This window comes from Candida dubliniensis, chromosome 6 (genome assembly GCF_000026945.1).
Source record: "Candida dubliniensis CD36 chromosome 6, complete sequence".
Taxonomy (NCBI): Eukaryota; Fungi; Ascomycota; class Pichiomycetes; order Serinales; family Debaryomycetaceae; genus Candida; species Candida dubliniensis.
In genome coordinates this window covers 430,329-458,092 of record NC_012865.1, presented here as the reverse complement: position 1 = coordinate 458,092, position 27,764 = coordinate 430,329, and the positions used below count along the sequence as shown (strand labels likewise).

Here is a 27,764-nt window from a genome sequence, read left to right as displayed (position 1 = left end):
AAATTGCAGGAGAAAAATCAGGTCGCGTTGTTTTGGGTTTTCTATCAACAACCAATCACTATCCAACTAGGATCATTAATCAGACAACTATAACTATGGACTCTGTTGAGGTTGATCAAATAAACAATATTGAAAGGGAAATAGATGAAATCAAAGCGGATATAGCACTAATAGAAAAAGATCTAACATCAAGTCAGTTGCAAAAGCAACAGTTGCAAGAAGAGATTGAAGTATTGGTGTTGGAACAACAAAAACAGATGCAAGACAAAACAAAGGAATCACCTATCCCCGATGCTGCTGATGAAATGGATATTGAAATACCTGAAATTATAAAACATAATTATTTTGATCCTAGTATTCAAAAGTATTTCCAACACCCAACACCACCCCAATCGAACCAGTTGCCTTCTCATGAAAATGCATTACCCACAATTGTATCGTCTCAATTGAAACCTATCAATGATTTAGAATTAAAAGAAAATGTGCTATATGAAAATATTTTCCGAATGTTTGGTGTAACTGCATTCCCGATAAATCAATATTTATTCAAAAATAATAATGACCCGAATGAACAGATTTTGGGATTACGATTCGATCTTTATTCAAATTTCACTAAATGCTTCCAGCAACCTCATTATTGTATACTTCGAAAATTATCATTTGAAAAAAATGAAACTATTTTTTATAATTGGATAGTTTATAAACATACACTACCGTCCTATATCCCAATTGATGAATATTCCAAAATCTTGAATGAAAGCAATAACGATAATAACAGCAACAACTTGTTCAAATTTGCAGAATCGATTCAATTAACTTTAACCAAGACTCAATATAAATTAGATAAGTTTAATCAACTATTACGATTTAATAAGAATCAATTTGGTTTGGATAAAGATGAAGCAATTTTCATAAATTTAGATTGTGATCTACTGGGTCAACGAATATTGTTAAATTTAAGTCATAATTCTAAAACTCAAATAAAGAAAACTCAAATGATGGGACTCGAATTGATTTGTTCCAATGATTTAATTGAAGTTATACATTTTACTAATTTCCCAAATACCATTAATTCTAATCAACTATTAATTTGTCAAGCTATATTACAAAACTCCAAAATTAATGATTTGATTAAAAATTTTAGAAAAGTCATTCAAATTTTAGTTAAATACAAAGTAATAGAATAAACAACTAATATTATATATATTGAAAAAAACAACCGAATAATGAAAACAAAAATTTAGATATGTAAAAAAAAAAGTAAACTTAAAACAAACAATTACACAACAATTATGTATGGAAAAATACAAGAGAATATTTAACTTTTTTCTTCTTCCTTAGAATGCATTACCAAACCCAGCACCAGTTGGTTGATAACCTATTCCAGTGGCACCAGTACCTTGATAACTCATTGGTCCATTAGTAAGCATCAATGGTTGGCCAACACCTGGTTCTTCTTCTTGTTGTCTTTCTGATTCTTTTCTCTTTTGTAAATCTTGATATACTTCATTCAATTTCTTTTGATTTTCATAAGCAATGGAAATTTCATATGGTTTGATAAAGTTGGACAAGTTGTGCAACCATGATAATTCCACCACGTAATCATTAGCAATAAATTCATAGGAAGTATACAACAAGGCAACAAAACATTCATGATTACCTGTTTCAACAAAGTAATCCAATAATTCATGAGCAATCTTTTTAGATTTGGAAGCAGCAACTGTTCTCAATAAATCGGGCCATAATTTATCAGTTTTCAAAATTGAAATGGCTCTATTGAATTTCTTTTCTTTGGTGTATAAAGTAGCAGCAATCTGTCTGAAGAAAATCAAATCATGCTTTTCTAATCTTTCGGCCAAATCCAATTTATTGAATCTATTGTTGCTTTCATTTTCAATAGATGATCTTAAAGATTTATAATCTTCTTCTTCAATTAACAAATCGTGGTAAGCAGAATTAACAACAGAGTTGTTCTTATCCAAAACAGAAATCAAAAATGGTTTGATCATTGGCAAGTTGTCACTTTGAACAAACATTCTAACAACTCTTGGTAAATCTAATTTTGGTGTTAACACTTTCAATAAATCAACTAACAATGATGGGTTTTCATTCATGTAGAATTGAATAGCCTTGTAATGAATTTCCAAGTTTGGTGCCTTAACAATGATTTCTTTGAAAGAAGAATGGTCAAATGCAACTTCTGATTTTTCAATCATTGTCAATGCAGCATTATCCCATTCTTCGTAATGACAGTACAAAAAGATCAATTCTGGGTACAAGTGTGCATCTTCACATGCAGTCAAAACTTTTGGAATATTGATTCTAGACCAGAATAATTTCAAATGTTCCATAACTTTTTCTGGGGAGTATTTAGCATATAAGATGGCTAATTCAGTAAACATACCCATGTGAGCTCTTTCCAAACTCAACCCATTCTCGAAAAGCGCAATTAATTCATTGAAATAACCATTGTATTCATAAGTCTTGACCAATTCAGGTAATTCCTCAGCATCAATAATCAAATTCAAACCACAAATTTGAGCCAATCTGAATTCTTTGTTTTCAATACAAGCACTGTTAACTTGTTTCCAAACTTGAGTGTTAGAAGCTTTTCTAGCACAATCAACAGCACCTTGGTAATCACCCAAATACACCAAAGTAGTAGCTAATTTGGCATATTTAGAAACATTGGAATACAAAACTTTAGCAGCTTTATAATTCTTGGCTTCAAACAACTTGTCACCAATAGCTTCCAAATCAGCAACATTGGAGCCACCAACAAACTTCTCCATATCACTCAATCTGTCCAAAGTGGCATAGGCATTAATAAGGGCTCCATCAACAACTGGCTCTCTTAATGTTTCCCTTGCCATATCCAAGAAAGTAATCAATTCTTCTTCCTTTCCAGCATGTTCAGCAATTTCAATCACTTGAGCGAAATTCTCTGGGTTTTTAGATTTAACATAGGAATCAATTGCCTCTGGAATACGCAAACCATCCAATTGTGCAGTACCCAATTGGTACCATAATTCAGGGGTGTCGTATTTTTCAGCATATTGCTCAGCTCTGTCTAATGAAACAATATCTTCAACCAAAACCTTCATAGCTTCTGATCTCAATTCAAACTTGTCGTAAACTTCAAATGCTTCTTCATTCAATCCATTGTCAATACATAATGGAGCAATTTCATTAGGGTCAAATTTGTCTAATTTCTCAATATAGCTTGAAACTTTGGATGAATCAGCTTTGATAGCAGTCAAAATCATTAATCCTTGTAATGATGCATTTTCACTGAATGGAGATGGTTCCAAAATAATCTTTTCTAATAATTCCATCAACTCTTCTGGTAAATCATTTTCCATAAATGCCTTAACAGTGATTGAGATTGGTTCTGGGTCATCCAATTCTGGAATACCAGTGGAAATGACTTGATCAACCAATTGTCTTCTGTGGATATTGTCGGAGCTTAACACTTTGTTCCATAACTCAATGTCAGATTTGGATAACAAATATCTAGCTTGGTACTTGTACATTTTATTTTCATTGGTAATAGAGATCAATTGATCATCGTTGCCACCTTTAGAATAAGAAATGTAAGCCAAATATGGGTCTCTTTTTTCACAGTATTTACCAACAACCAATGTATCGTAATTGTTGTTTTCTTGCAAAAACTTTTCTGGTGAATTGTTGGAATCAATGTAGATTTTAGCTAAAGTGTTGTATACTTCTTGATCGTTAGATCCACCTTCTAATGTTTTTTCCAAGAATGGTAACAAGATTTTCAATCTGTTTCTCTTTTCTACTTCTTCAACCAATTCCTTGATTGGAACTCTACCCAAAACAGACATTAACAAGCCTTTAATGATGTTTTCGTCACAATCAACATCCAATAAACCTGCAACAACTTGTGGAGTATTGGCAGGATTAACTGATTGAACATAAACTTCAATAAACTTGAAGTATTGATTTTTGTACAAATACAAAATCAAATCATGAACAAAGTTGAATCTATCACAAACAATGATTAAAGGTAATTGATCATCCAATTTGAATTCCTTCAAAAAGTTCTTCACTTTTTCACCATTATAAACATTGTTGTCTCTAACCACTCTTTCGATTTCCTTGGTTTGATTCATTCTAGCTGCAGCTTGGATATATTTGAAAACGACATCTGGGTCCTGGGTCAAATTAACAATTGAACTCAAATAATAGTACAATCCTTCAGTACACTTGTACTCTTCAAAAATTTTAATCAATTTGGCGGCACCAATCAAGTCTGAGTATTTGGTAGCCACTTGAATAACCACTTGCAAGTTTTGTTGCATATTGTTACTCAATAACTCTTTGATACAAGCAACAGATTGATCAACATTCAATTGGCCAAAATAAGAAACTAACCAATCGCTTGGTAAAACATTGGTGTGTACAATAACTCTCTTGATATCCTTCAAATCGTCGTAATGTTCCAAAGCTCTTTGGAATAATCCTGATTTCTCACATAATTTACCAATAGTTGGTTTATCATAATGGCTGAACATATGATTGCCCAAAATGGCGTCAGCAACTTGAGGTGCATGTAACAAGTTGATTTCCAAAACTTTGGTTTGCAAGTGACCTTCAGCTGGAGTGTCGTTTTTCAAAGCATCCAACAAGAATGCAGTACCTTGTTGAATGTAGTTTTGTGAAAAGAACAAGTCAGAAATTTGTTCAACATTTAAGTTAGCATCGGGACTGGATAATAAGGAAGTGGCAAATTCGCTGGCCTTATCTGGATTGACTCTAACCAAGTTTTGAATCAAATTGGTGTAATCTGGATTGTAACCAACTTTTTGACAGTATGGTAAAATTTTGTCAAATTGACCCAATTCAGCCAAACAAGAAACCACTTTGATATTTACATTGGCTCTAATATACACAGCAAGTGCCAAAGTTGTATCATTGTAAGACTTGACTATATCACCCAATTCTTCTGAAGATGTCAATTTGTCTTCTTTCAACCATTTTTCAAACAATGGTTTACGATCTTGTTGTAAGACTGGTTTGGCCAATTCAATCGATTCAAATTTGTTCAAAGTTCCTCTATCCAACAAAGTGGAGAAATATTGCAAAATTGGTGATATTTGGCCTGGTTGAGGAGTAATATTCTTCAATTTGTTGATGGTGTCCTGAGTACGTAATTGTTCGGATGAGGCTGCAACTTTAGCTGCATTGCTGTAATCGCCTTGGTTCAAATAAGTTTGGAATTGTTGTTGGAACAAGTTTTCAGCTCCAGGGAAACCACCACGAGATGATAATGCCAAAGCCAATGGAACATTTGATAATTTATCCAATACATAAGGAATGATCTTGTCGCGGGAAACTTCAACACTTAAAACTTGACCTGCCTTGTTGATAGTTATCAAACCAGTGCCATCGTTATAACTAGAAGCAGTGAATACTGGATCAGCAGTTATTCTGTTGACAAACAAGTTGGCCCCAGTTTCCATATCATACAAGTGAATGAACCCGTATTTGGTCAATACATAAACAATACCGTATTTGTTAGAAGCTTGTAAACTGATTGGGAAATCATTGGAAGCATCAGGTGGGAAGAAAATGTCAACCACTTTCTTTTGAAATTGGGGATTGCCATCAACATGATCAATTTCAATAATGTGCATATTACCTTGACCTTGAGCATTCTTGTTACCAACGCAGAAAACTTTAGTTGGTTGAACGCCGCCAGATAAAGATATAGAAGCAAATTTACATACATGACCTTCAATGGCTTGTGAAACATTTCTCGACTTTGAGTATAATTGGATGTGACCAGCAATACGACCTTCTTCCTGGGCGATACCAGTAACGGCAAACCAATTTAAATCAGGCTCAGCAACAAAATTTATGATTTGACAATTGTTCAATGTGTGGTGTCTGTCAGTCAATTTGGTTGGTCCATTGTTGGTTCCATCAAAAACATTCCAATAATAAATTGATGATTGTGTCACTAACCCTAAATGGGTATCATCAAGCCATTTCCAAAATATCACTGGTTGATCCATAGTGAAAGCCTTCAATCTTTGTTTTGATCCCAAATTGAAAATTTGTAAAGTGGTACCATTTGCTCTCAATGAAATGACAAATTCCTTAGGGTGCATAATGGCATTATCAGCTGTCATATTTTTTCTAGTCACTTCATTGTTATTTTTCAAATTGACAATTGCCACGGTGTTTCCTTGAGCTCCAGATTCACGTACACATATGTAGTGATCAGATTCCAAAGTTGTTGATTTGAAATCCAAAGAAGTTTGTGGGATTCCCAATTGAGTCAACTGAGTCAATTCAGTAAAGTCAATAGGAATATCGTTCGACATTGTTTATGTTTTAAAAACTTTTCGGGGGTGGGTGGTGTTAAATCTTTTTCTCTTCTAATGTACAAAACTGTTTACTCCCTCTTTTGATTAATACTTTTTTTTTTTCCTTTATTTTAAAATATGGATGGATTTATATGTAAGGATCAAGAGGTTGACTTGAATTGAATTGAATAGAATAGAATAGAATTGTAGTGGACGAAAATAGAAAGAAAAAGCGTATGAGTTGTCCAATTTTTTTCTCTCACTTTGAGTCTCGCCTCAAAAAGCTTGAAAGTGAGGTTGTTGGAATTTTGTTGTTCATTGATTTGATTTGAAGTGCGTGGAAATTTTCTCTCTCTCTTTTACTTGCTATGTTTGTGGGTCTTTGTTATATCGGCTAAAAGAATCTCTCCCTTAACTTCCGACTTGGTCTTACCATACTTTAGCTACTTTTTACTTTTTACTTTTTAATAATATATGCAATTAGACATACTACTACTACTACGTCTACTTAAACACTATAATGGTGGCCTTACTGAACTAATCACATCTTCAATGATTTTATTGGTATAACCAGTTGGACTTTTTATATCCAACTTGCTTTTACTGCTCTTCAAATATTCGTTAACAAAAAAATAATCACTACCATACCAATCACCCGTGAGCATACTTATTTCTAATCTTTTCTGATAATCTATTTCATTATTCAAGGTGTTGCTGTCATCATCAACTAGTACACTACTTTGAGTGTCTTTAGCAAACTTTTCATTATATTCCCAATCAACTAACCAGTAGCCAATTTTTCTGAATGCTAATTTAACATATGCTGGAGTAATAAATAATTCTTGATTCAAATTCTGTTGATTTTTCCATAACGCTAGGCATTTGCAGAAATCATGCATGTAATCTATGGCCATTGTTGGTAGCCTTGTCAGTTTTGGTGATAAAGAGGCTAATCTATGACATCGAGTGAAAACAATCAATGAATAAATGTACCCCTTGATGTCAGGGGAAATAAACACATCACATAGGCTGTTTCTTAATCGTGATATATTTTCTTGATATTGTGAGTTCGGTGGAAGTTTTCCTGGTTCATCCTCTTCTTCCACATTATTGTAATTTACAGCAAACCAGAATTTTTCTTTTAAATATATATACAACTTTTTGTGGAATGCTTTATAATCAAGAGCCATAATAATTGTGAACAATTGTGGTCGATTAATTGATATGATTTCATCATTTCCAATAGCTATATCAATTGGCCTCCCTCTAACTCCTCTCAATCCAAATTGGTCAATTTGTAAAATTAGTTTATATAATGATTTATGCTGGTTGGTTGTCAAATATTGAACATTTTGCCAAATAATAATGTTTTTCAAAAAGTATTGATTGTCACGAAAATTCGTCATTTGATGGATCAAATCTATAGTGGTATGAACATTTAGTAGATCAATCACACAATATTGTGAAGGATCAAATGAACAAGTATTGATTAACATACTTGTAAATTTAGGAATGGCTTTATTAGAATCATCAGAAACAATAACGAATCGTTTATCATCAGTTATTAATGATATCGATAATGCTGTATATAGATTCTCCATGATGTTAAAGAATCATTCTTTTCTTTCTTTCTCTCTCTTGTGTGGATATCTCTTTATAAATATAATGGCGAATATTTAATAGTTGATGATGGCAACGTAATAGTAATAAACTGTTGGTAAATGTTGTTTCTATTTTTTTTTTTTTTTTCTGATTTGTAGCAGAAATCTCTAGTGGGAAATATTGCCCTGAGACACGTCTTATCTGATACACAAAAGATTGTAGATATATAAAAACTGATCCCTTTCGAATGAAACATAATTATCGGTTTGTTTTGAAAGTTAGAAATGTAAACATCTCTGTGTGATGTGTTTAGCATTTTAGACTTGTTTACAGTTATACGAAAGTAATATTACCAGAAAAACCAGCAGCCCCCTCTTAAATCTAGCTCCTCGAATTTTACAGTTGAGTTATATTTATATTATACAATCATCGTTAATTAATGATAAGCTTTCATTCACTTCAACTACTAGGTGAGTCACTTTCTAATCTGTGCTGTGTTCTAGTTTATTGATATCGTTTACATTTAATTCATCATAGTACTGTCGAAGGAAAGTTAAAGATAAGATCGTGTATTGAACAAAAATGGTAAACAAGATAATAAAATAGAGGAATAGTAGACAAACTTATAGTAAAAGGACTGAGTAAGAGAGTAGTAAGAGAGTAAGATGAGTCATAGAAATAGGACGAGTCATAGAGATTGGTTCATGACAATTACACGACTTTTGGCCGATCCCCAACCAACCAGCCAACCAAAAAAAAAAAATCATTGTACATAGCAACCCTCTTTTTTTCAATCATTTTATCAACGGTGAATATCTCGGGTGATTCATTTAGACCGAATGGGAGAACTTTATAACCATTAGCTGTACGGAATGCCGTGATATTTTTGGAAACTAATGTTAGGTACTAAGATACTATTAACTGTTTGAGTATAAATCTACTATTTAAGATTCATACTCAACTACTAACTTCAAATTTATTAATACTAGACTTGGTGACTCTTGGTGATACATTTGTTAGAATTGAGAGTTAATTTGTTTATATATGGATATTTTCAATATATATTTGGGTTTTTGTATTGTCGTTATATCATTAATTTGAATTTTGTAGATTGTGTTATAGGTGATCATTCTACCAGAGGGATTAAGATGTCGTAATCTAGAAAGTTCATATCGAAGTGGCTCTAGAATTGTTTGGGATAATCAACATAAGCAGGTTTGCCAGTGACAAAACCATTTATAAAATAACATACCTAGTCAAGAAAAGATGTAGAAAGTTTTACACCTACAAGCAGTTGCGTTTTCGAACACCTTAAGAGGTTTTTCACGTATACAAAATGTGAAGATATTTCATGTATATTTAAATAACGAGATAAATGTAAAAGGCTAAGCTTGCGAGGAACTAAACTCCTATTGATCAATTTTAACAAATAAACAAAATAAAGGATATCTAAAATAAAACTTCTCTTGACGTCAACGATAGCAAGAATGAATAGAAAAAAAATTGGGGATAATAGAAAAGAAATCTAAGGCAACAACGATAGAATTGAAGTGTAATAAAAAAACGATCACACATTAGAAACCAATCATCTAAGCATCGATAGCTTGGAAAAAAACTGGTACAGCATCAGATGGAGCTTCTTTATCATATTTAGCCAAAACATAATAATCTTTAGAATAATTATAAGGATCATCAATATTTTTAACTCCTTTAACATTATAAGATCCTTCAAAAGTAATAAAACCTAAATTATCAATAGTGATTTCTGTTGGTTTATCAGTTGGATTAGCTTGTAAAATACCTGGTTCACCATCACCAATAGTGAAATACCATTTCAATGGGCCATCTGGACCTTGACCACCTTCGAAATATAAATGTTTGGATTCTTCATCATAAGTGAATTTAGTAGCTGGTTCAGCAATAAGAAGATAATTGATACCAGCTCCTTCATGCCAAGCAGAAACTGTTTTACCTGTGACTTCTGGATATTGTGGTGGTGGATAACCAAAAGTTTTCAAAGTGACAGTCCTTAAAGCAGTGGCAGATTGGGCAAGAGCGACAATAGCAATTGAGGTAATAGTAGCGAATTTCATATTGATTGGTTGTTTTTGTTAGTTGGTTGATTGATAGAAATAGAAAACTTGATTTGAATTAATTGAAAAGATTGATCTCTTTTTATATGATTTTTCAAGAGTTGGTCATTAGGGGGAGGGTTGGAAATATAATTAGAATATAAATTTTGCACCATTGTTATAAACATTTAGTTTATGTGTTCCTACAGTTTAGCTTTAAGATTTATTTATTGGTTTACCACCACAACAACCACATCTTTATCACACAACCTTATAGATGATGATGTCATCGATAATTCTGATTCCATGTACATACCATAGCATGCAAGTAATTAGTGCCCAAGCGGAAAAAGAAACAGAAATTACAAAAAAGGGATCTGCTGATGATGGGTGATTTGAAGAAATCAATGACCATCATTTGCTTTTACGTACTAAAAAGTGTGGAGATTTGTAGTTGATGATGATGTTGCTGTTAATGAGCCAAGACTGTAATTTCTGTTGGTGATGTCAAATTTGTTGATTTTGAACAGAGCTAATTATAGAAGGCAAAACAAACTATGGAAAGTGTGTCGGCATAATTGAACTGATCCCCCAATTAGTGTTCTCAATCCTAACTAACAAATAGTCTTTATGTACTCCTATACATCTATTCAATTTAAACATCGTGGTCATTTGTTTACTTTTAAGAAGTTGCTAATTATAGATTATTGTGGGATCTCGGTCCTGTTTTTTTTTTGGCTGAGGTGTGTTGTGTGTGCAACCCATTCTCGCATTAAAATTGGTGTGGTTGCAAATACGAAACTAGGACAGACCCTTATGTGTGGATTGGAAGAAATGGACACTTGACACGGATAACACGATCAGAGTACTGTTACTGTAATAAGGTACATAAAAAAAAAGGGGTGAAACAAGATTATTGTGAAGAGATTGCTGTCATCTTTTCAAGACCAATTGGTGGGCTCTAGGAATGCACATCAAACCACGTTGTTAACTTCACCATTCCAAAATATTTTAAAAATAGCAAATTATCCTTGCTCCAGTGTGGTGTCTTTTGTTCAACCAATTAGTATCACGGTAGAAGTTATAAATTGGATGTTGTCAACGTAGCAGAAATTAAGAATCTCCAGTCTTAGAATTATAGTATTTAGGTAAACACAGTAATCAATTTCTACTCCCAGCAAAAACATGTTCCTTTTTCCAACCGGTGCTTTAAGCGATACAATCGATAAGTGCTGTTTATTGGTTAGAAATAGAATTAGAACAATCTAACAAATGTTCAAAAATACTTGTTAGTTTTAGTGCAAACAAACATATGAACTCCCATAATCAATATTGTTGAGTAACAATTATACCTAATGCTACATTTACCAGTGCCAAGTGGAAATACAATGTAAAAGAAAAAGATAGCAATAACTTGTATATGCTAATATACATTAGACACTATGTAGTCACGTGATCTTGTGTGGTTGATCTGGTATTGGGGGGAGCAATAATAGTGGTAGTGTAAGTTGCAACATATTCATAAAATTAAATGCAAACTTTTTCTCGTTGGTATAATTTTGTAGAAAAAATTTTACAAAAAAATGAAGAAAAATTATTTATAGAAATATTTAACACACATTGAAACTACATAAAACACAGTTGATTAAACGGCTATTCAAATATCCAGTTATAGAATCTACAAAACTGACCTTTGGCAATGAGCTGTACCCACCTATACTCACATATATTTAGGGTATTCCCTCATATCGAGCCATTGGATCAATCAATAATAAAGGGTTCTTAGTTCTTGATGAGAATTGATTAGCCACGATACACAAAACCAAAGAATGTATTCGCGTCTGAGGCACAAAAATAAGCTACGACTTTTTTTTGTTATTTATTGTTAATGTGTGCGTGTGAATAACGACATTCAGTTAAAGCAACACAGAAACTAATTACTATTGGACTTTCAACCCGTGCCGTATTTTTCATTTCACTTAATGTAGAAAGTGGGACCAAAAATATTTTTATTTTTTTTTTTTTGGTGATGTTGCACACACAGATTTCATCTTTCATCGTCAAGTATTTCAATCACCACTTGAAAGTTATATATAACAATTAACACCACCACGAATCACAGTAACAAAAACCTCTCATTTCCTCATCCTTCGTAATTACAATGAGACAAGAACTACATACCAATGGTCAAACGACAATGACAAATAAATTGGAAAAAGAAAACATTGAGAATGTTTAATAAGCACCAGATGGGCCTTGGCAAGAAAGAAGTATAACAGTAATTCTGAAACACCACACCAGTATAATTCAACTTTTTTTTGATGAGTTCTCTGATTTCATGTAAGAGAACAAAAAACAAAATAGAATTGTCGATCTTGAACGATGGTTTAACAGGGGAATCCAGTGTCAAAGGAACAAAGAACAATAATTACAACCAATAGTTTGTAGCACTTACTATATAGATAGTGCAACTTTTAGTATAAATCATAATCAGTCGTCATGATCATCATCCACTTGGCCTAATCGTTGCTAGTTTATAAATGCACTAATTAGTTTTAATTTTTCTTCGAGACATTACTAAAATCCACACGATGAATGAAGAGAAAGAGAGGTTTTTGTGATAACCCCCTTTTTTTTTAAATTCAATGGGAACAAAAATTACGTGAATGTGTAATAATTAGTACATGAAATTTCATATCATATCTGTCATATCCAATAGTGGTTAAAATGAGTTTAGATTAATATTTAGTGTCACAACTGCTAGACTTCATCTTTTATCAAGAGCTGAAATTAGATGCTTGTTGTTGTTTGTTGATTTGTACTTTGACGGGGAGATTTCTCTACATGAATAGGTGTAACTACCAGCCTCATGATCTGTTTAGGTTATACTTTATTCAGAAGGTTAGGTAAGAATGTAATTGTTTCATTCCATTTCAATTCCCAATTTGATCAAATTAATGAATGAAAAGAGTTAAAAATAAAACAAGGACAAGGGCGGAATCTGCAAGTAATCACCAAAGGGTATTTCTTCTTTCCTTTTTTTTTTTTCTTCTCCCATTCCTTTCCAATAAGAAGAAGTTTGGTGATTCTGCATTTCTTTACTTGACGCACAAGCACGCCCCATACTCTCTTTTTTTCCCCTTTAGAACACGTCTTATAAAACAACATTGACCAATCAAATCAACACAGTTGAGTGTATACACAGTTTGATTAATATACATAGATGAGACTAAATGTGTGTCAATATTTTGTCCAGATTGAGATATAAAGAAAAGAAGAATAATCCACATTGGTTGAACAATTATTATTATCACCAAATTATATTGTGGTGTTTACACAAAGCCAAAATCAAATTTCTCGTTCTATTACAGTTGTTGCTATTGTGTTTCCCATATTTGTTAACAATGAGTAAGATTAGACGACATAAAATGTACATACTTACGTACATACATACACAGTCCAAAGTTATACAATGCAACGACAGTGACGACAAACAGATTCATACGATTCATACTAACGACACATCTGTGCTACCAAGTACTTCTACCACTATTAGTACCAATTGCAATAGTAAATTTACAACACGTTAAAATTTCTGGTTTGGGATTTTGTGTTTGTTGTTGTTGTTGTTGTTAATTTCGATTTTGTATGAGGAACGTAAAAAAATTCATTTAGTATGCAGGTCGTGAATTTGTCAATTTTTTTTTTCTTCTCTCTTTTCTCTTTCTGTGTTTGCTCAGAAGTAATCAAAACAACACATTTTCAATCATATATACACCCACACACATACAGAGGCGTTAATACAACCATTTTCTTTGCATTGATTCATTTCAGATATACCAACTATATCAAAATCTATTATTTACATTTTGTCTTTTGAATCTCCCAATTTCCAAAAAGTTTTTCCATTTTTTTTTTCTTTCTTTCTTTTTTTCTTTATTCTTCTTTTTCCTGTTTACTAGAGATTTAACAGACAAGAAATAGACGATACCAAAATCCCACCCCCCCCCCCCCCTCCAATATATATCAACAAACTTATCAATTGTATCCACCATTGTTTGTTTATTTTTACTTTCGAAAATCAAACCATATCTTTATTGCTAACTACAACCACTATCGCTACTACTACTACTACTGCTGCCACAATTGAATAACTAAGCTTTTTTTGTCAATTTTGAGTTAAGCTGACTATATTGTTTTCATTTTTTTTTTGAAAGTAAACAACCAAAACAAGAACAACAAGTGCTAAAGAATTATTAAACTATTTTATCTACCAATCACCAATTATTATACCTGGTTCTAGCTTTTATTACCGTGACGATATCGGCAAATTGAAACACATACACACATTCGCTCCATTAAACCGATTTGAAGTTTTGCAAATAGTTTATCCCTCCATTTTTATTAAATAACTTATTTTATTCCTTCGTTTAGTTTATGTTATTTTTCCTGTTATGATGACTCCACGAATGATGTCTTTTCCAAATTTCATTAGAGAAGCGGAACAAACTACTAGACCATTAGATCATGCCTTCCCACCTTTAAAAGTTGAACACAAGTATAAAAGTGTTTACGAAAGAGCAGGGTTTGAGGTAAATAAAGGTGATAATTCATATCGCAATCAAAGTGATAATAAATCAATTGGTTCAGGCTTGAAAAAGAGGAATTTTTCCAATCCTAGAATACAACATGGCAGTGCAAACAACTCATCGTCATCATTGCCTCAAGCAACAACTAGAAAAGCACCAGTCCCTCCACCACAATTAAAGTCTGATTCTTCTGATAGAATAGTATCCCCCACTTCGTCTAGTTCATCTAAATCATCGAAATCCCTGTCAATGAATTCAAATTTCACCAGCACACATAAAAGCAATAGTTCTCACACCACTTTGAGAAACACTGCTGAATTCAATGGTGGATTTGATCAACCATTAACCACAGGGTCTTCAACAACAACTTTCTTCGGTGAAAATGATTTACAACAGAAACCGTCGAACGCAAACCCAATATCGTCTTGCGACGCTGAGCCAACAGCAGCAAATACTAGTGTTCCAACGAAACCAGATAACAGACCGGTGTATGAACAGAGCCAAATTGACTCAAACGTACTATCAGACAACAATAATGCGCCAATATCAACAATAAATGAGGATAGCTCACCTAATAGACCTGCTTTTGATGCCAATAATGATCAATTTGATTTTAGCCCTTCGCCTAGTCAAAGTGGGAAAAACTTGAAGCATTTAAAACTTGATTTAAATCATGATAACTTGTCCGATACTAGCAGCTTACCAGATGTAAACCAACATCAGAAGTTTGACTCATCGAATAATACATACCAATCTAAGAACCCTTCCAATAATGGCCATTCCAAGGATTCTTATACCCAACAAGGATATCAAATGCAACTGCAACCACATTCTCAACCTGGATCGGCCAAATCAGGAGTCAAATTTGATCCAAGAAGACAGCGTCATCAACCAACTAGTGCCACTTCCACTAAATTCCCTGCCCAGAATTCTCCTCAGTACCCAATGACACATCCACAACAAAAAAGTCCAGCTCCTTATCCAGCAACCCCAATGAGAATGCCTGGTCATGGTTCTCCATATCCTCCACCACCGTCGCAACAGCAGCGTAACATGTCACCAACAAGTGGACACTCACAACAACGCATTGTTTCTCCTGTAAGTATGCATTCACAGCAACGTCACATGTCACCAACAGGTATGCACCACCAACAGATGCATAACCAAAGACTGAATCAACCCCCAATACCAAGAATGGGAGGTATGCATCCAAACCCAAAACAACCACAATTGCCATTAATGACTCTTGGTGGCCAGAAACAACCATACTACCCACAATCACCAGGGGCTCCACCATTAAGACTGCAACATAGACCTTACCCACAGCCTCAAGGAAACATTCAAGGCTATCCACCTGTACATCACCAGGGAATCCAACAACAACAACAACAACAAGGTTATCCACGCCCACAGGGTCCACCACAACAGACAAGACAAAGACAACAAACTTATTCTCAAATCAGAGATGACAAGTTGTCGTCTGCATTAAACGAATTTAAGAGTGATTACGAGAATCATAAAGGAAGCAACGATTCACCAACAACATCAAATACGGAAACTGATTTGCCAAGTTCTTCATCTTCAGACTTGGATTTATATAAATCCACACATGCAAAGGACTCTTTAAATAATACCCCTGAAATTAATGATTATAGGTTTTCTTATGAAGCCACTAAACAACAACAACAACAACAGCAGCAGCAGCAACAACAACAACAACAACAAGAACAAGTAAAACAACCGGCAAAAGCTACTACCAATGATCCTTCTGTACAATTCCAAAATTTCACCACGCAACAATTGGCCAAGGAAGGCGATTTAAATAATGAATATCAACAATTTTTGAATCAAAAAGAAATTGGTTCAAGCAATAATTATGATAATCGTCATTTATCTATGGTCAGTTCGATTATTAGTAAAGAATCAAATACCAGTAATGAGGATGAAATAGAAAAGGAATTAGAACGACAATTGGAAAGTTTGAAAATGTCAGGAAGTAGTATTAATCTTACCAAAGTTGATTCACAGGGCAATGGTAGTAATACTGGTACTGATTATGGCGCATCTAATACTACTATGGTAATTCCTAAATTTAACATCCAAGATGTTGATGATGATACCAAACCACAATTGGAGAATTTACAAAATGAATTAGAAGAAGAGACCACTAAACCATTGACTATTAGTCGTACAAATTCAACTTTTGAAGTAGAACAACCAGTTACCAAAAGTGTTAAATTCACTGAATTACAACCTGAAGCAAAAGTCACATCTAACGTTCCTCAACCTGGTTATCCAATCAATGATTCATTTGGAATTGATGAAGATGATAATGATAAAGGAGATGATGAATATGTTAAGCCATTATCACCTAAGAATCATTTAATCGAACAAGAATTACAAAGTATGAATTTCCAAATACCACAAACCACTGAATCACCAACTACATTAATCAATCAAACATTTGAAACCACCAAGAAACCATTACCATCAGGTACTGGACCTTGTAGAGCATGTCATGGATCCATTTCTCCTGATGCCAAAGGTCAATTACGTGCCATTTATTCTAAAACTGGTGAATTATCTGGTCAATGGCATAGAAAATGTTTCCAATGTTGTTATCATGAAAATCAATATGATGGACAAGAAGGTATGATTAAATGTAATATTCAATTCAATAAACATGTTCAATGTTATGTTCTAGACGATCAACCATATTGTTTCCAACATTATCATATTTTGAATAATTCAATTTGTCAACATTGTCAAGATGGAATTGAAGGAGAATGTATTGAAAATGAATTGATGGAAAAATGGCATTTACAATGTTTGAAATGTTCTAATTGTCATACTGGAATTCGACAAGATTATTATATTGTTAATGAGCATGACATTATATGTCATGAATGTAAAACAAATAATAATATGGGATTGAATGTTCAAGATAGAATTGAAAAAAGAAGAACAAGAATTTATAATAATGTATAAAGGAAGAACAAGCACAACGATGTTTTTAGTTTATTTTGCAAATGGTGTTGATGTTGTTGTATTAGTATTATTTAAGTATTTATATTTATATATATATATATCTATGAAAGAAAATCGTTAATTATTATTAGTAAGTAATCATGTTCCAATTGAATATATGACAGTAATCATATAATACCTATCTTTAATGGGTTGATTTATATCTCAATAGTAAATAATCATCTAGCGATAGTATAGACTAACTTAATCATAGAACTACAAATGTATCAATAGATACAGAAGTTGGGAGGTTCAACATAAGCTCTACAGTCGTTTCTCTTTTGGCAGCAATAAATCCTAATTATCTGTCACATACAAATTTGGAATAATTATGCTTAGGGCTATAGCCCTAACTCTTACAAAAAACTAATTTTTTGTTGATAATTTACCCGACTTATAGTTTCGCACTTTAATTCACGTTTACTTCTGCCGCCTACTTCGTTCGCACTCAAATATTATTGTCACAATTCACACGCACTCATTTCTCTCTCACACCCAACTAACAAACAATACTGAAAAATTTTCGTTGAGGTAGTACAATCCATCAATCAAACAAAAAAAAAAAAAAATTGTCTACTAAATTTTTTATATTATTGTTTGTATTTATTAACCACTAACATATATATTAATCAACAATGTCAGGATCAGGTGCTTCCGGTAACAAATTCCGTATGTCTGTATGTAATTAAGGATCGTATTTATTATTATTTTATCAATTAAAACAAAAAGGAGAAGTGATAAAAGAGATCTTGAAAGAACAGGAGGAAATATGGGAAATGGAAAATGACTAGATTAGAGATTAAGAAAGAGAAGCAGGGAGTTTTTTTGGAAGTTGATATAGCGAGAGAAACAGGGAACTGAAGGAAGATATTTATTGGGAAATTTTGAATAAATGAAATAACTGATTTATGGGTAAATAATCTAATAATGGAAAGTGAATTGAAACAAATAGAGTATAGATGAGATAATCATACTATGAAAGGAATTTTGGATACTATGGAGTTTATTTATCATTTTACAGTCCAGAAAGAAAATAATATCAAAAGTCCAGTATATATGATTAGGCCTAATTCTCCTCCTATCTTTCTCCTTCGATCATTCACTACTTAATTGATTATCACCACTAAACCAATGAATCAACATTACTAACAATTTTTTTTTTCTTTTTAATATAGTTAGCTTTACCAGTTGGTGCAGTTATGAATTGTGCTGATAACTCTGGTGCCAGAAACTTGTACGTTTTAGCCGTCAAAGGTACTGGTGCTAGATTAAACAGATTACCAGCTGCTGCTGCTGGTGATATGGTTATGGCCACTGTTAAAAAAGGTAAACCAGAATTAAGAAAGAAAGTCATGCCAGCTATTGTTATTAGACAAAGTAAACCATGGAGAAGAAGAGATGGTGTTTATTTGTATTTCGAAGATAATGCTGGTGTTATTGTTAATCCAAAAGGTGAAATGAAAGGTAGTGCTATTACTGGTCCAGTTGCTAAAGAATGTGCTGATTTATGGCCACGTATTGCTTCTAACTCTGGTGTTGTTGTTTAAAATTTGTGAAAAGTAAATATATAAAGTATAATAATTTATCAGATTTAATAACATTAAAAGAGCATATTTCTATTACGTACGTAGTATTTTCTTTGTAGATTGAAATTTTGAGAAAAACAAGCTTAATATGATCGTAGTCATCATCATCGCACATACATACAATTTTGTATCAACTTCATTTTAAATTTAAACTTCACAGTTAACGGTTACTAGAATTTTTGTATTAAAAATAAATATGTGATCTCAAAAATTAAACTATACTATAGACATTTTTAGAATTCAACTCAAATTCCATTTGTTAATTACACTATTTTCTCTTTCGGGTCAACTTAATTCTTCTTACATATATCAATCTTTACCAGGAGTTACTTCAATACTTATATCACCAACATGTTCTTTGTTCTGAACAGTGGTTCTTGGATTTGATTCATTATTACTATTCAAAGTAGAAACTTCTTCATTAGATAACTGTGATATGCCTTGACCAGGACGATCACCATTTGGATGACCAGTGTATAATGATGAACCTAATTGATCTTTACCTTGATCTTGTCTTTGCTGTTGGGCAGTTGGTTTAGGAATTTGCTCGTCAGTTATGGTATCGTCATTATTATATATCAGTGTTGTCCGACTCATAGTAGGATACGGTAACCCACCATCTTTCTGTTGCTGTTTTTGTTGAACAAATTGTGGTTGTTGAAAGTACTGTCCAAATGCTGGTGCAACTGGGGAACCAGGAATAATTTGAGGTGTCGGAAGAGGTGATGTTGAAAAATATTGTGGTTGTGGAGCTGGTTGTTGTTGTTGTTGCTGTTGTTGTTGTTGATTATTATTGTTGGAATTTGAATTAACTGGTACAGTTGGAGTGATTGTATAATATTGTTGTTGAACAGGATCATAAAACTGTTGTGCTCCTTGTTGGGCATTGGAAGGGATATAATACTGATAACCAGCTGGTGGATTCACAAATTGTTGTTGCTGTTGCTGATGCTGTTGGTTAGCAATTGGTATTAAGTGGTAAGGACCTGGCTGTTGATTTGGTGTAGATGGTCCCTGTTGCTGTGGTTGCTGTGGTTGTTGTTGTTGTTGCTGCAGTTTCTGTTGCTGGTAGATTCTACTTGACCGTTTCATTGAATCTTCATCCGTATCAACTGGAGTAATTATTGTTCCATCACTATTGATCATATTAGTGAGTCTTGGCGATTGATTGTTATTTCTCTGCGAAAATGTCGAAGACAACCGTTTATGGCTTGAGCTGGCCTGATTTAAGGATCTGTGTTTATATGCTTGGGAAGCAGAAGTTGTATTTGTACTAACTGTTTTCAAAGATCTTGCTGGTGAGCGAGCAGTATTGCCTGACGAAACACGAGAAATAGAATTACCACTAGTTGTATCGCTAGCAATAGTTTTACCAGAAGTGCCGTTGTTGCCATTGCTATTACCACCTTCAATGGTTCTTGCTCGTGCTGCTGGTGTAGGCAAACTTGTCATTTTCTTAATGCTGTCAAACCACTCGATCATGTTTTGATAAGTATTGGTTCGGAAAACCCATTTGTGTGTCTTGTTCATCAAAGTATTGTGCAGTTTCGAAGTTAATATAAATTTATAAACCCCTTCCAATTTGCCATCATTTTTAGAATGATCACTAACGGTACACGAGTCCAAGGGCAAAGACATAACTGGTTGAGGGTCTTTCTTACGGTCACTGGATTTGAATTCATGAATATAGCTACAGGTTAAAACATACCAAGCACTAGTGTAATTTTTCAAAAATTTTGATCTTCGTTCAAGGTATCCCTCCCTAATGGCAACATTTAAATTAGAATCAAAATTTTTTATGACAAAATCAGATAAATGTCTTTTTGGTATGTTTAAATCAATAAAAGTACCACTTGAGACAGTACCATGGTTATTCACATTGGGTAAGTTACGTTCAATAAATGCATCCCATTCAAAATTCGATTCTTTACTTAAGAATCCATTACTAATATTTGGCAACAAATGTTGACTAAAATTTAAATTCTCCTCATTAACTAAATTCAAAAACATTGATACATAGTTTTGGATTTCTAAAACAACAATCGATTCCAATTGACGTCCAGCATTTTGTAAGTTTGCGTATGCATCATAAAGATAATTCTCTTCTACCAACTGACGTTTCAATTGTCGTTCTAATCTGATTTTCACTAAATAAGGATCACTCTTCCCACTATCGGCTTCATGTAAAGTGGTGATATGGCTGAAATTACCTGTACTGCCCAATTTATTGGCCAATTCAATTGCTTGATTATATTGACTAATTAAAGATTTGGTATCATTCAACTCTTTCGATAAATTATTTTTAAAATCATTTTGTAGATTTTTGATTTCCTTGATTTTGACAAGCAAGTCTTTTCTTAATTCCTCCAACTTGGGGATAATAAGACCATTTATATCCTTCAAAGTTTTCGATCCATCAACAACATTTTTTTGATGGAATTTGAATAATGCATTGGGAATATCTTGAACCGAACCATTACCGATGGGCAAGAAAAAATTATTGATGGCTTCAATCTCACTGTTAGGAGTTGAATTATTATAGTTGTTATTATTGGTAGTAGTATTAGTAATTTGACCAACTGCTTGTTGTAATCGTGATTGCTGTCTTATTATCTCTTCTTGAACACTGGAATACTCCTTGAAATAGTTGACTAAATCTTTAATGATGGATCTCCAAGCCGAAAATCGATTAGCCATAATCTCTGTTGGAACATCCTGGTTAGAGAATGTGTATGGCAATGTTATCACCAACGGATTATGTGATGGCATTGTTGGATGATAAGGGGTTTTCGTAGGGGTTCAAGCAAAATATTATTAGTTAGGAGTGGAGAAAAAGGATAAACGTTGGATAAAAGATTACAAGAAAAAAACTCCTTTTTTTTTGTTGATGATATTGTTGTGTTGATGTTGTAAATAGAATCCCACAAAAATAATTATAAAGTAGACAAGAATGAAAGAAAAGAAAAGCAAAAGGTAGGGAAAAGAAGGAAAGAAGGAAAAAAAAAATTCCTAATAACCTGTTGTTTATGAATGAATATGATTAAAATTAATATTTGATTTTTTTTTTTCTTTTAAATAAGAAAGGAATTATCAGTTTAGTGGTGGTGGTGGTATTACTAAAGATTACAATACACACACACGCACACAAGATACATTCCTGTTAAAAATGAAAATCATAATACAAAAACTAAGAGGTAACCACAAAGAAGTTTTCACGAGAGGAAATGAATTCTCTACCTTTGAAATTTGGGGACAGGGCTTGCTTGCTTGCTTTTATTTTTATTCCGTCAATGTTTGGCGGGAGGGAAGGAAGTACCCGCCGATTACTTTTTTGCTCGTCTGCTCTGTCGAGATTTTTGGTGCAATAATATCTTACATATATCCGGTTTTTGCTGGCTAACTGGGCTTGCTGTATCTGCAGAAGCAGAGGCAATATCAAACCCAGCTTTGTTTTGAAAGGTTATCTCATAAATATCATGCTTGCAATACAATATGTGTCTTCAACAATTAAGATAGGGACAAACCATCATCATTTGATTTACACGAAAGAGGCAGAGTCATTCAGAATTCAAACTTTAAAGTTATCAATTCATTTTCTTTCTGGTGACATGTACACAAAAAAATCAAACAAAAAAGAGCAATATATTATTATTCACTGCACGTTTATCAATCACAAGATACTATGAAGCATCAGCTCACCTTACATAAAATAATTTTGATCACCTGGATCAGGCTTTAATTGGAATCTCAAATGGGAAAAATGGTGGGGGGGGGGGGGGGTGGTCAAGTGAATGCACCTCGATTTGGTGTGATCAAAAATCACCAAGAGTTATTTTTTTTTTCTTGTAAATCCCTATTGTTTTGTTTTGTTCACCTTGTTAGTTAACCTTTTTTTTTTTCTATTTTGCCACGATTTGTCGCCGTAATAGTAGTAGTGATGATGGTGACGTCGTCGTCTTCCTCGTCGTCGTCAGCTGCGGCAATTACAAGAGATTTTTTTCTCATTTGATTGGTTTTTCGACAATCCCTTGCAAGCCACCTTCTTTGTTTGTGCTGTGATACTGGGCTACACACACACTTTTCGGTAATATTAGGTTATTGTTCCAATAATAAGGAACCTAGAAATATCTGCTTTTGGGGGTAGAATCACGGTAGTAAACACAACCATTGATAGTGCTTCCAACCAAAAATGACTGTATGTATATCAAGATCTACACAATTTATTGTTTGGTAAATATTATTGCCTCCTATGAAATACTGCTGTATGTATATCAATTAGTGCTCTCGCGTAAACCCAGCCTTAGTAGATCCCATATGGCAGATGAATACTACAAGCTTATCAACATGCTAGATTACCAGTTGTGAGACACGCTGTCTTTATAAGTCTACTGGTCTGACTTTTCACATAAAACTGGTTTCGGAATACCAAACTTTTCACAGTACTCGAGTGTTTGATTATTCGGATAATACTTTAGCTTTGATTCAATGCATTCGTCGTTTGTGGGGGCAACAATTTGAAAATTCTCTGGCACCATGAAAAAATCTTCATCTGTTATATTCTTCTGCATTGATTTGAATTCATTTTCAATAATAGGCATTAATTCATTGACTAATGGGAATAGTTGAGGATTGTTTAATATTTGTTTAGTATTCAAGTCGGTAAAATCTTGCCTATTGTCATTCAAATACTTTTCAACAACTTTATTTATGGCAATTGATCGCTTACTATAATATAGTTTCCCAGGATTTATAAATGATGGATGTGAGGTATTATTGACTTCAACAGTTTTGATTTCTAGAAACTGTCGACGCTTACCACACTTATCTAAAGCTAAAAATTCAGTTGCATGTTCACACACATCCCTTTGAGGAGTCAAATCGTTTCTTGGTCTTTTTGTTGAATTTAGATGCTGTTTAAAATAGAATTTCTCCTCAAATCCAACTCCATTATCGTCATCCTTTTCCTCCTCCTCCTCGTCATCCATATCTAGAGATATTTCTTCTTTATTCGACTCGGTAATTGAATTTGCAGTAGGGTCTGATATCTTTTCATCATTACCTCCTACCGAATCAACAATTCTTGCTTCGAATTTAACATGCAAGTGACCTGAAAACCAATACCTAGGTCTTAAATAATGGATCAAAAATTTATTTAGTGGACTACCCAATTGTCCTCGTTGAATATCATCTTTGAAAAATGGTTTTAATTTTAGTAGTCTTTTCAAATTTCCATACTTTTCTATCCCAACAGGCCAATCATGACTCAAAACAATATCCATATCATGGTTCATCATATACATTTTCAAGAAATTCGATAATTTTTGATGATAAACACTTCTTATTGTTGTAGAATCAAATGGCAATTTTTCCATATCTATATGGTTAGCAATAAAAGTGTGATAATTAAATATTCCACTCCATCCAGTTATTTGTAAACCTTTATACCATATACTTCCAAATTCACCTAAATAATAAATATTTGGTGCTACCCATCCTCCATATTTCAATTCTTGCAAATATGATGAACATTCATGGTTACCACCAATGAAAATAGTTAATACTGGGGCTTTACGTTTACCACTGTAATATTCATGGAAATCTGCCATTCGTTGATATTTGAAAGGGACATTCAAACTTTGTAAATCACATTTATTGCGTAGAGACTGGAAATCACCACATATTAAAAGTAGGTCTAAACTTTTAATATCTGGTATTGAATTGTATATAGTATTCAATTCTCCATGACAGCATCCTTCAATGGCAATCTTTAAAGTATTTAACATTGTTGTAACAACAAATGAATATTTATATATTATATTTTTCATACATTTTTTTTTTTTTTTTTCTCTATCAACTCCTTTTTTCTTCTTCTTCACTTACCTCAATTCGTATCTCTCCTTTGAATGAATAGATAGATGCTCTTTATTTATACAACAAAACTGTCTATACAAAAAATCTAGAATTTAAAAACATGTTCTTTTTCAAAACCCAAATCTTTCAAAGCACCAGTCAATTCACCTTGATCAGTTGGGGAAACTTTAGCACCGGAAATGGCCTTGTATAAACCTGGTGGTCCACAAACAAAGACTTTGAAATCCGGATTTGGTTTTTCCAATTCCTTTTGCAAGAATTCTTTAGTGATGAAACCAATTTGACCTTCCCATTTCTTCTCATCTGCCTTGTCAACAAAGTAGTGAACTTTGACTTGATCCTTATGTTTAGAAGCAATAGCATCAATTTCTTTCTTTAACAAGATATCTTCTGGAGTTAAATTACCGTAAATCAAGTTAACTTTAGTGTTGTCCTTTGGATTAGAAGTGATTTCATGCAATAATTGGTATAATGGAGTAATACCAGTACCACCACCAATTAAAGCAATAGACTTGAATTGGTTTGGTTCCCATTTCCATTTGACAATTGGTCCTTTGAACGACAAAGTTTCACCTTCTTTCAAATCAAAAATGTGACTTGACATTTTACCTCCTTCGTATTTTTTAATCACGAAATCAATTTCACCAGATTGGTTAACATCAGAGACTGGTGTATATGGACGAATAACATTGTTACCCTTTGGTGTGACAAATTTGGTCAACAAACATGAAGCAGTGATCAATCCAGAAACATCGGCATCATCTTTCAATTTGAAAACCAAGTGTTTAGTGTTATGTGTCAAATCAATTGATTTGGATAATTTCAAATCTACCCATTCATTACTATCGGTGAAAGTTTTACCAGTTTCATTAGCAATGTAATTGTTGGAAGTGGAATATTGTAATGCCAAACCAATTGATAAAGCAGTGGCACCAGCAAATGGTACTAAGAATTTTGGAGTAGCGAATTTCGATAAATGGTGAGTCAACATGATATCAATTGTATATGCTTAAAAAGAGAGAAAAGCAGGAAACTATTGATAGGCAAAAACAAAAAAAAAAACAAAATTAGAAATTTGATTGTCACATATGTATATTTAATTGAAATGTGAAAATTTAATTGGTTTAAATATATACACCGCAGGAGCAGCCTCCGCGTTCACACAGCTTTTCTTTTCCCGCCCTCACATCCAGTACTATGGTTGAACTTAGTCGCAATCCAATTAAAAAGAACAAATAGCAACAACAACTTCTTGTTTGGGTTATAGACACGACCATAATGTATACACCAATTACTAACATTAGTCACATTACTAATGGTGAGAGAAAGCAAACCACAGTTTTTTGAGAATCGGGAACAACTGGATAAACCTGCATACATTGAAATATGGACTTTAATTTTCACCAAACCAACATTCTCTTCGTTCCCACCCCTTAAAGTGTATACTCAATTGTGTTAACTCCTAACCTATTTTGTACTAAAAACTACTTGAGTTGAACAGCCATTTCCATTCCTTATTATAGCTATGCTACGCCATAAATCTCAAAAGGAACTCCTTCACTTGTCTCGTCAATTGATCCAACCATTATTACCAAACTTCCACAAAGGTCAAGCGGGGAAGATCGTTGTTATTGGGGGTAATGAAGATTATACTGGAGCTCCATTTTTTGCAAGTCATTCTGCTGCTTTAGTAGGTGCCGATTTATCTCATGTAATATGTGAAAAAGCTGCTGGTCCGGTGATCAAATCGTATTCCCCTGATTTAATGATCCATCCTTATTTAATGGATTTAAATAACCCTCATTTAAATTTAAACAATTCTGAACTTGAAAAATTGAAAAGTTTACCCATTGAAGAAATCATTAAAACTAATGACAACGCAGTGTTGAATAAACTCATTGATGAATTGATTTTACCTAAAGTAACGTCATTGTTGAATAGAATTGATATAGTTGTGGTTGGGCCTGGTTTCGGCAGGGATCCATTAATGTTAAAGTCATTGATTCGCATTATTGAGGAAGTCAAAGTATTGAATTTACCCATTATATTAGATGCTGATTCATTGTATCTTGTATCGTTGTCGCCAAAGATTATTGCAAACTATCCCAAAGCCATCATTACTCCTAATGTTGTTGAATTCCAAAGAATTGCCAAAGCTTTATCGATAGATGTTGATTTATCAGAATCAAATAAAGATAAATTGATTGATCAAACAATCGAAGTGTCGCGCAAGTTAGGTGATATTATTGTTTTCCGTAAAGGTGAACACGACTTGATTGTCAAATCATCCAAGTTTTTAATCAATGAATTTACTGGGTCGAATAAACGAGTAGGAGGACAAGGTGATACATTGACGGGGGCAATTGCAACTCTAGTCAATTGGTCAAATAATTATATTTTGAAATTATGGGATAATCAAGTTGATTTGGATCAAGAGGATGCTAATCTATTGGCATGTTTTGCTGCTAGTTCAATCGTTAGAAATGCTAGTAGTAAAGCATTTAACAAATATGGAAGATCAATGCAAACATCCAACATTCATGAATTTTTACATGATTCGTTTACAGAATTATTTGGTGATAGCATATATAGAACCAGCAATATTTGATATAGTATGTTGTAGTGGTATATAAAACATAAAGTATTCATAACCAACCGCCAACAGTAAAACCTTGGTTTTTT

The 27,764-nt window shown here is 33.2% G+C and overlaps 10 protein-coding genes across 10 annotated transcripts; 4 read left to right on the top strand and 6 right to left on the bottom strand. All coding sequences in view use genetic code 12, as the record gives it.

Moving 5' to 3' along the window:
- Positions 1 to 95: 95 nt before the first annotated feature.
- On the top strand, positions 96 to 1,187 carry CD36_62300 (central kinetochore subunit, putative; the record flags this gene model as incomplete). Its single annotated transcript, XM_002420943.1, has 1 exon — positions 96 to 1,187. The coding sequence occupies one exon, from the start codon at positions 96 to 98 to the stop codon at positions 1,185 to 1,187; it is 1,092 nt and encodes a 363-aa protein (XP_002420988.1).
- Positions 1,188 to 1,337: 150 nt separating this feature from the next.
- CD36_62280 (clathrin heavy chain, putative) lies at positions 1,338 to 6,353 on the bottom strand (the record flags this gene model as incomplete). Its single annotated transcript, XM_002420942.1, has 1 exon — positions 1,338 to 6,353. The coding sequence occupies one exon, from the start codon at positions 6,351 to 6,353 to the stop codon at positions 1,338 to 1,340; it is 5,016 nt and encodes a 1,671-aa protein (XP_002420987.1).
- A 497-nt stretch (positions 6,354 to 6,850) lies between these two features.
- On the bottom strand, positions 6,851 to 7,936 carry CD36_62270 (uncharacterized protein YKL098W orthologue, putative; the record flags this gene model as incomplete). The annotated part of the gene is made up of 1 exon (XM_002420941.1): positions 6,851 to 7,936. The coding sequence occupies one exon, from the start codon at positions 7,934 to 7,936 to the stop codon at positions 6,851 to 6,853; it is 1,086 nt and encodes a 361-aa protein (XP_002420986.1).
- A 1,590-nt stretch (positions 7,937 to 9,526) lies between these two features.
- CD36_62260 (conserved hypothetical protein) lies at positions 9,527 to 10,030 on the bottom strand (the record flags this gene model as incomplete). Its single annotated transcript, XM_002420940.1, has 1 exon — positions 9,527 to 10,030. The coding sequence occupies one exon, from the start codon at positions 10,028 to 10,030 to the stop codon at positions 9,527 to 9,529; it is 504 nt and encodes a 167-aa protein (XP_002420985.1).
- A 4,433-nt stretch (positions 10,031 to 14,463) lies between these two features.
- CD36_62230 (conserved hypothetical protein) lies at positions 14,464 to 17,586 on the top strand (the record flags this gene model as incomplete). Its single annotated transcript, XM_002420939.1, has 1 exon — positions 14,464 to 17,586. The coding sequence occupies one exon, from the start codon at positions 14,464 to 14,466 to the stop codon at positions 17,584 to 17,586; it is 3,123 nt and encodes a 1,040-aa protein (XP_002420984.1).
- A 710-nt stretch (positions 17,587 to 18,296) lies between these two features.
- On the top strand, positions 18,297 to 19,172 carry CD36_62220 (60S ribosomal protein L23; the record flags this gene model as incomplete). The annotated part of the gene is made up of 2 exons (XM_002420938.1): positions 18,297 to 18,302; positions 18,801 to 19,172. 2 exons carry the CDS (start codon positions 18,297 to 18,299, stop codon positions 19,170 to 19,172), a joined length of 378 nt encoding a protein of 125 aa, XP_002420983.1.
- A 348-nt stretch (positions 19,173 to 19,520) lies between these two features.
- Positions 19,521 to 21,980, bottom strand: CD36_62200 (phosphatidylinositol 4,5-bisphosphate effector protein, putative; the record flags this gene model as incomplete). The annotated part of the gene is made up of 1 exon (XM_002420937.1): positions 19,521 to 21,980. The coding sequence occupies one exon, from the start codon at positions 21,978 to 21,980 to the stop codon at positions 19,521 to 19,523; it is 2,460 nt and encodes an 819-aa protein (XP_002420982.1).
- A 1,616-nt stretch (positions 21,981 to 23,596) lies between these two features.
- On the bottom strand, positions 23,597 to 25,036 carry CD36_62180 (RNA lariat debranching enzyme, putative; the record flags this gene model as incomplete). Its single annotated transcript, XM_002420936.1, has 1 exon — positions 23,597 to 25,036. The coding sequence occupies one exon, from the start codon at positions 25,034 to 25,036 to the stop codon at positions 23,597 to 23,599; it is 1,440 nt and encodes a 479-aa protein (XP_002420981.1).
- Positions 25,037 to 25,167: 131 nt separating this feature from the next.
- CD36_62170 (NADH-cytochrome b5 reductase precursor, putative) lies at positions 25,168 to 26,073 on the bottom strand (the record flags this gene model as incomplete). The annotated part of the gene is made up of 1 exon (XM_002420935.1): positions 25,168 to 26,073. One exon carries the CDS (start codon positions 26,071 to 26,073, stop codon positions 25,168 to 25,170), a length of 906 nt encoding a protein of 301 aa, XP_002420980.1.
- Positions 26,074 to 26,607: 534 nt separating this feature from the next.
- Positions 26,608 to 27,690, top strand: CD36_62160 (carbohydrate kinase, putative; the record flags this gene model as incomplete). The annotated part of the gene is made up of 1 exon (XM_002420934.1): positions 26,608 to 27,690. The coding sequence occupies one exon, from the start codon at positions 26,608 to 26,610 to the stop codon at positions 27,688 to 27,690; it is 1,083 nt and encodes a 360-aa protein (XP_002420979.1).
- Positions 27,691 to 27,764: the final 74 nt, after the last annotated feature.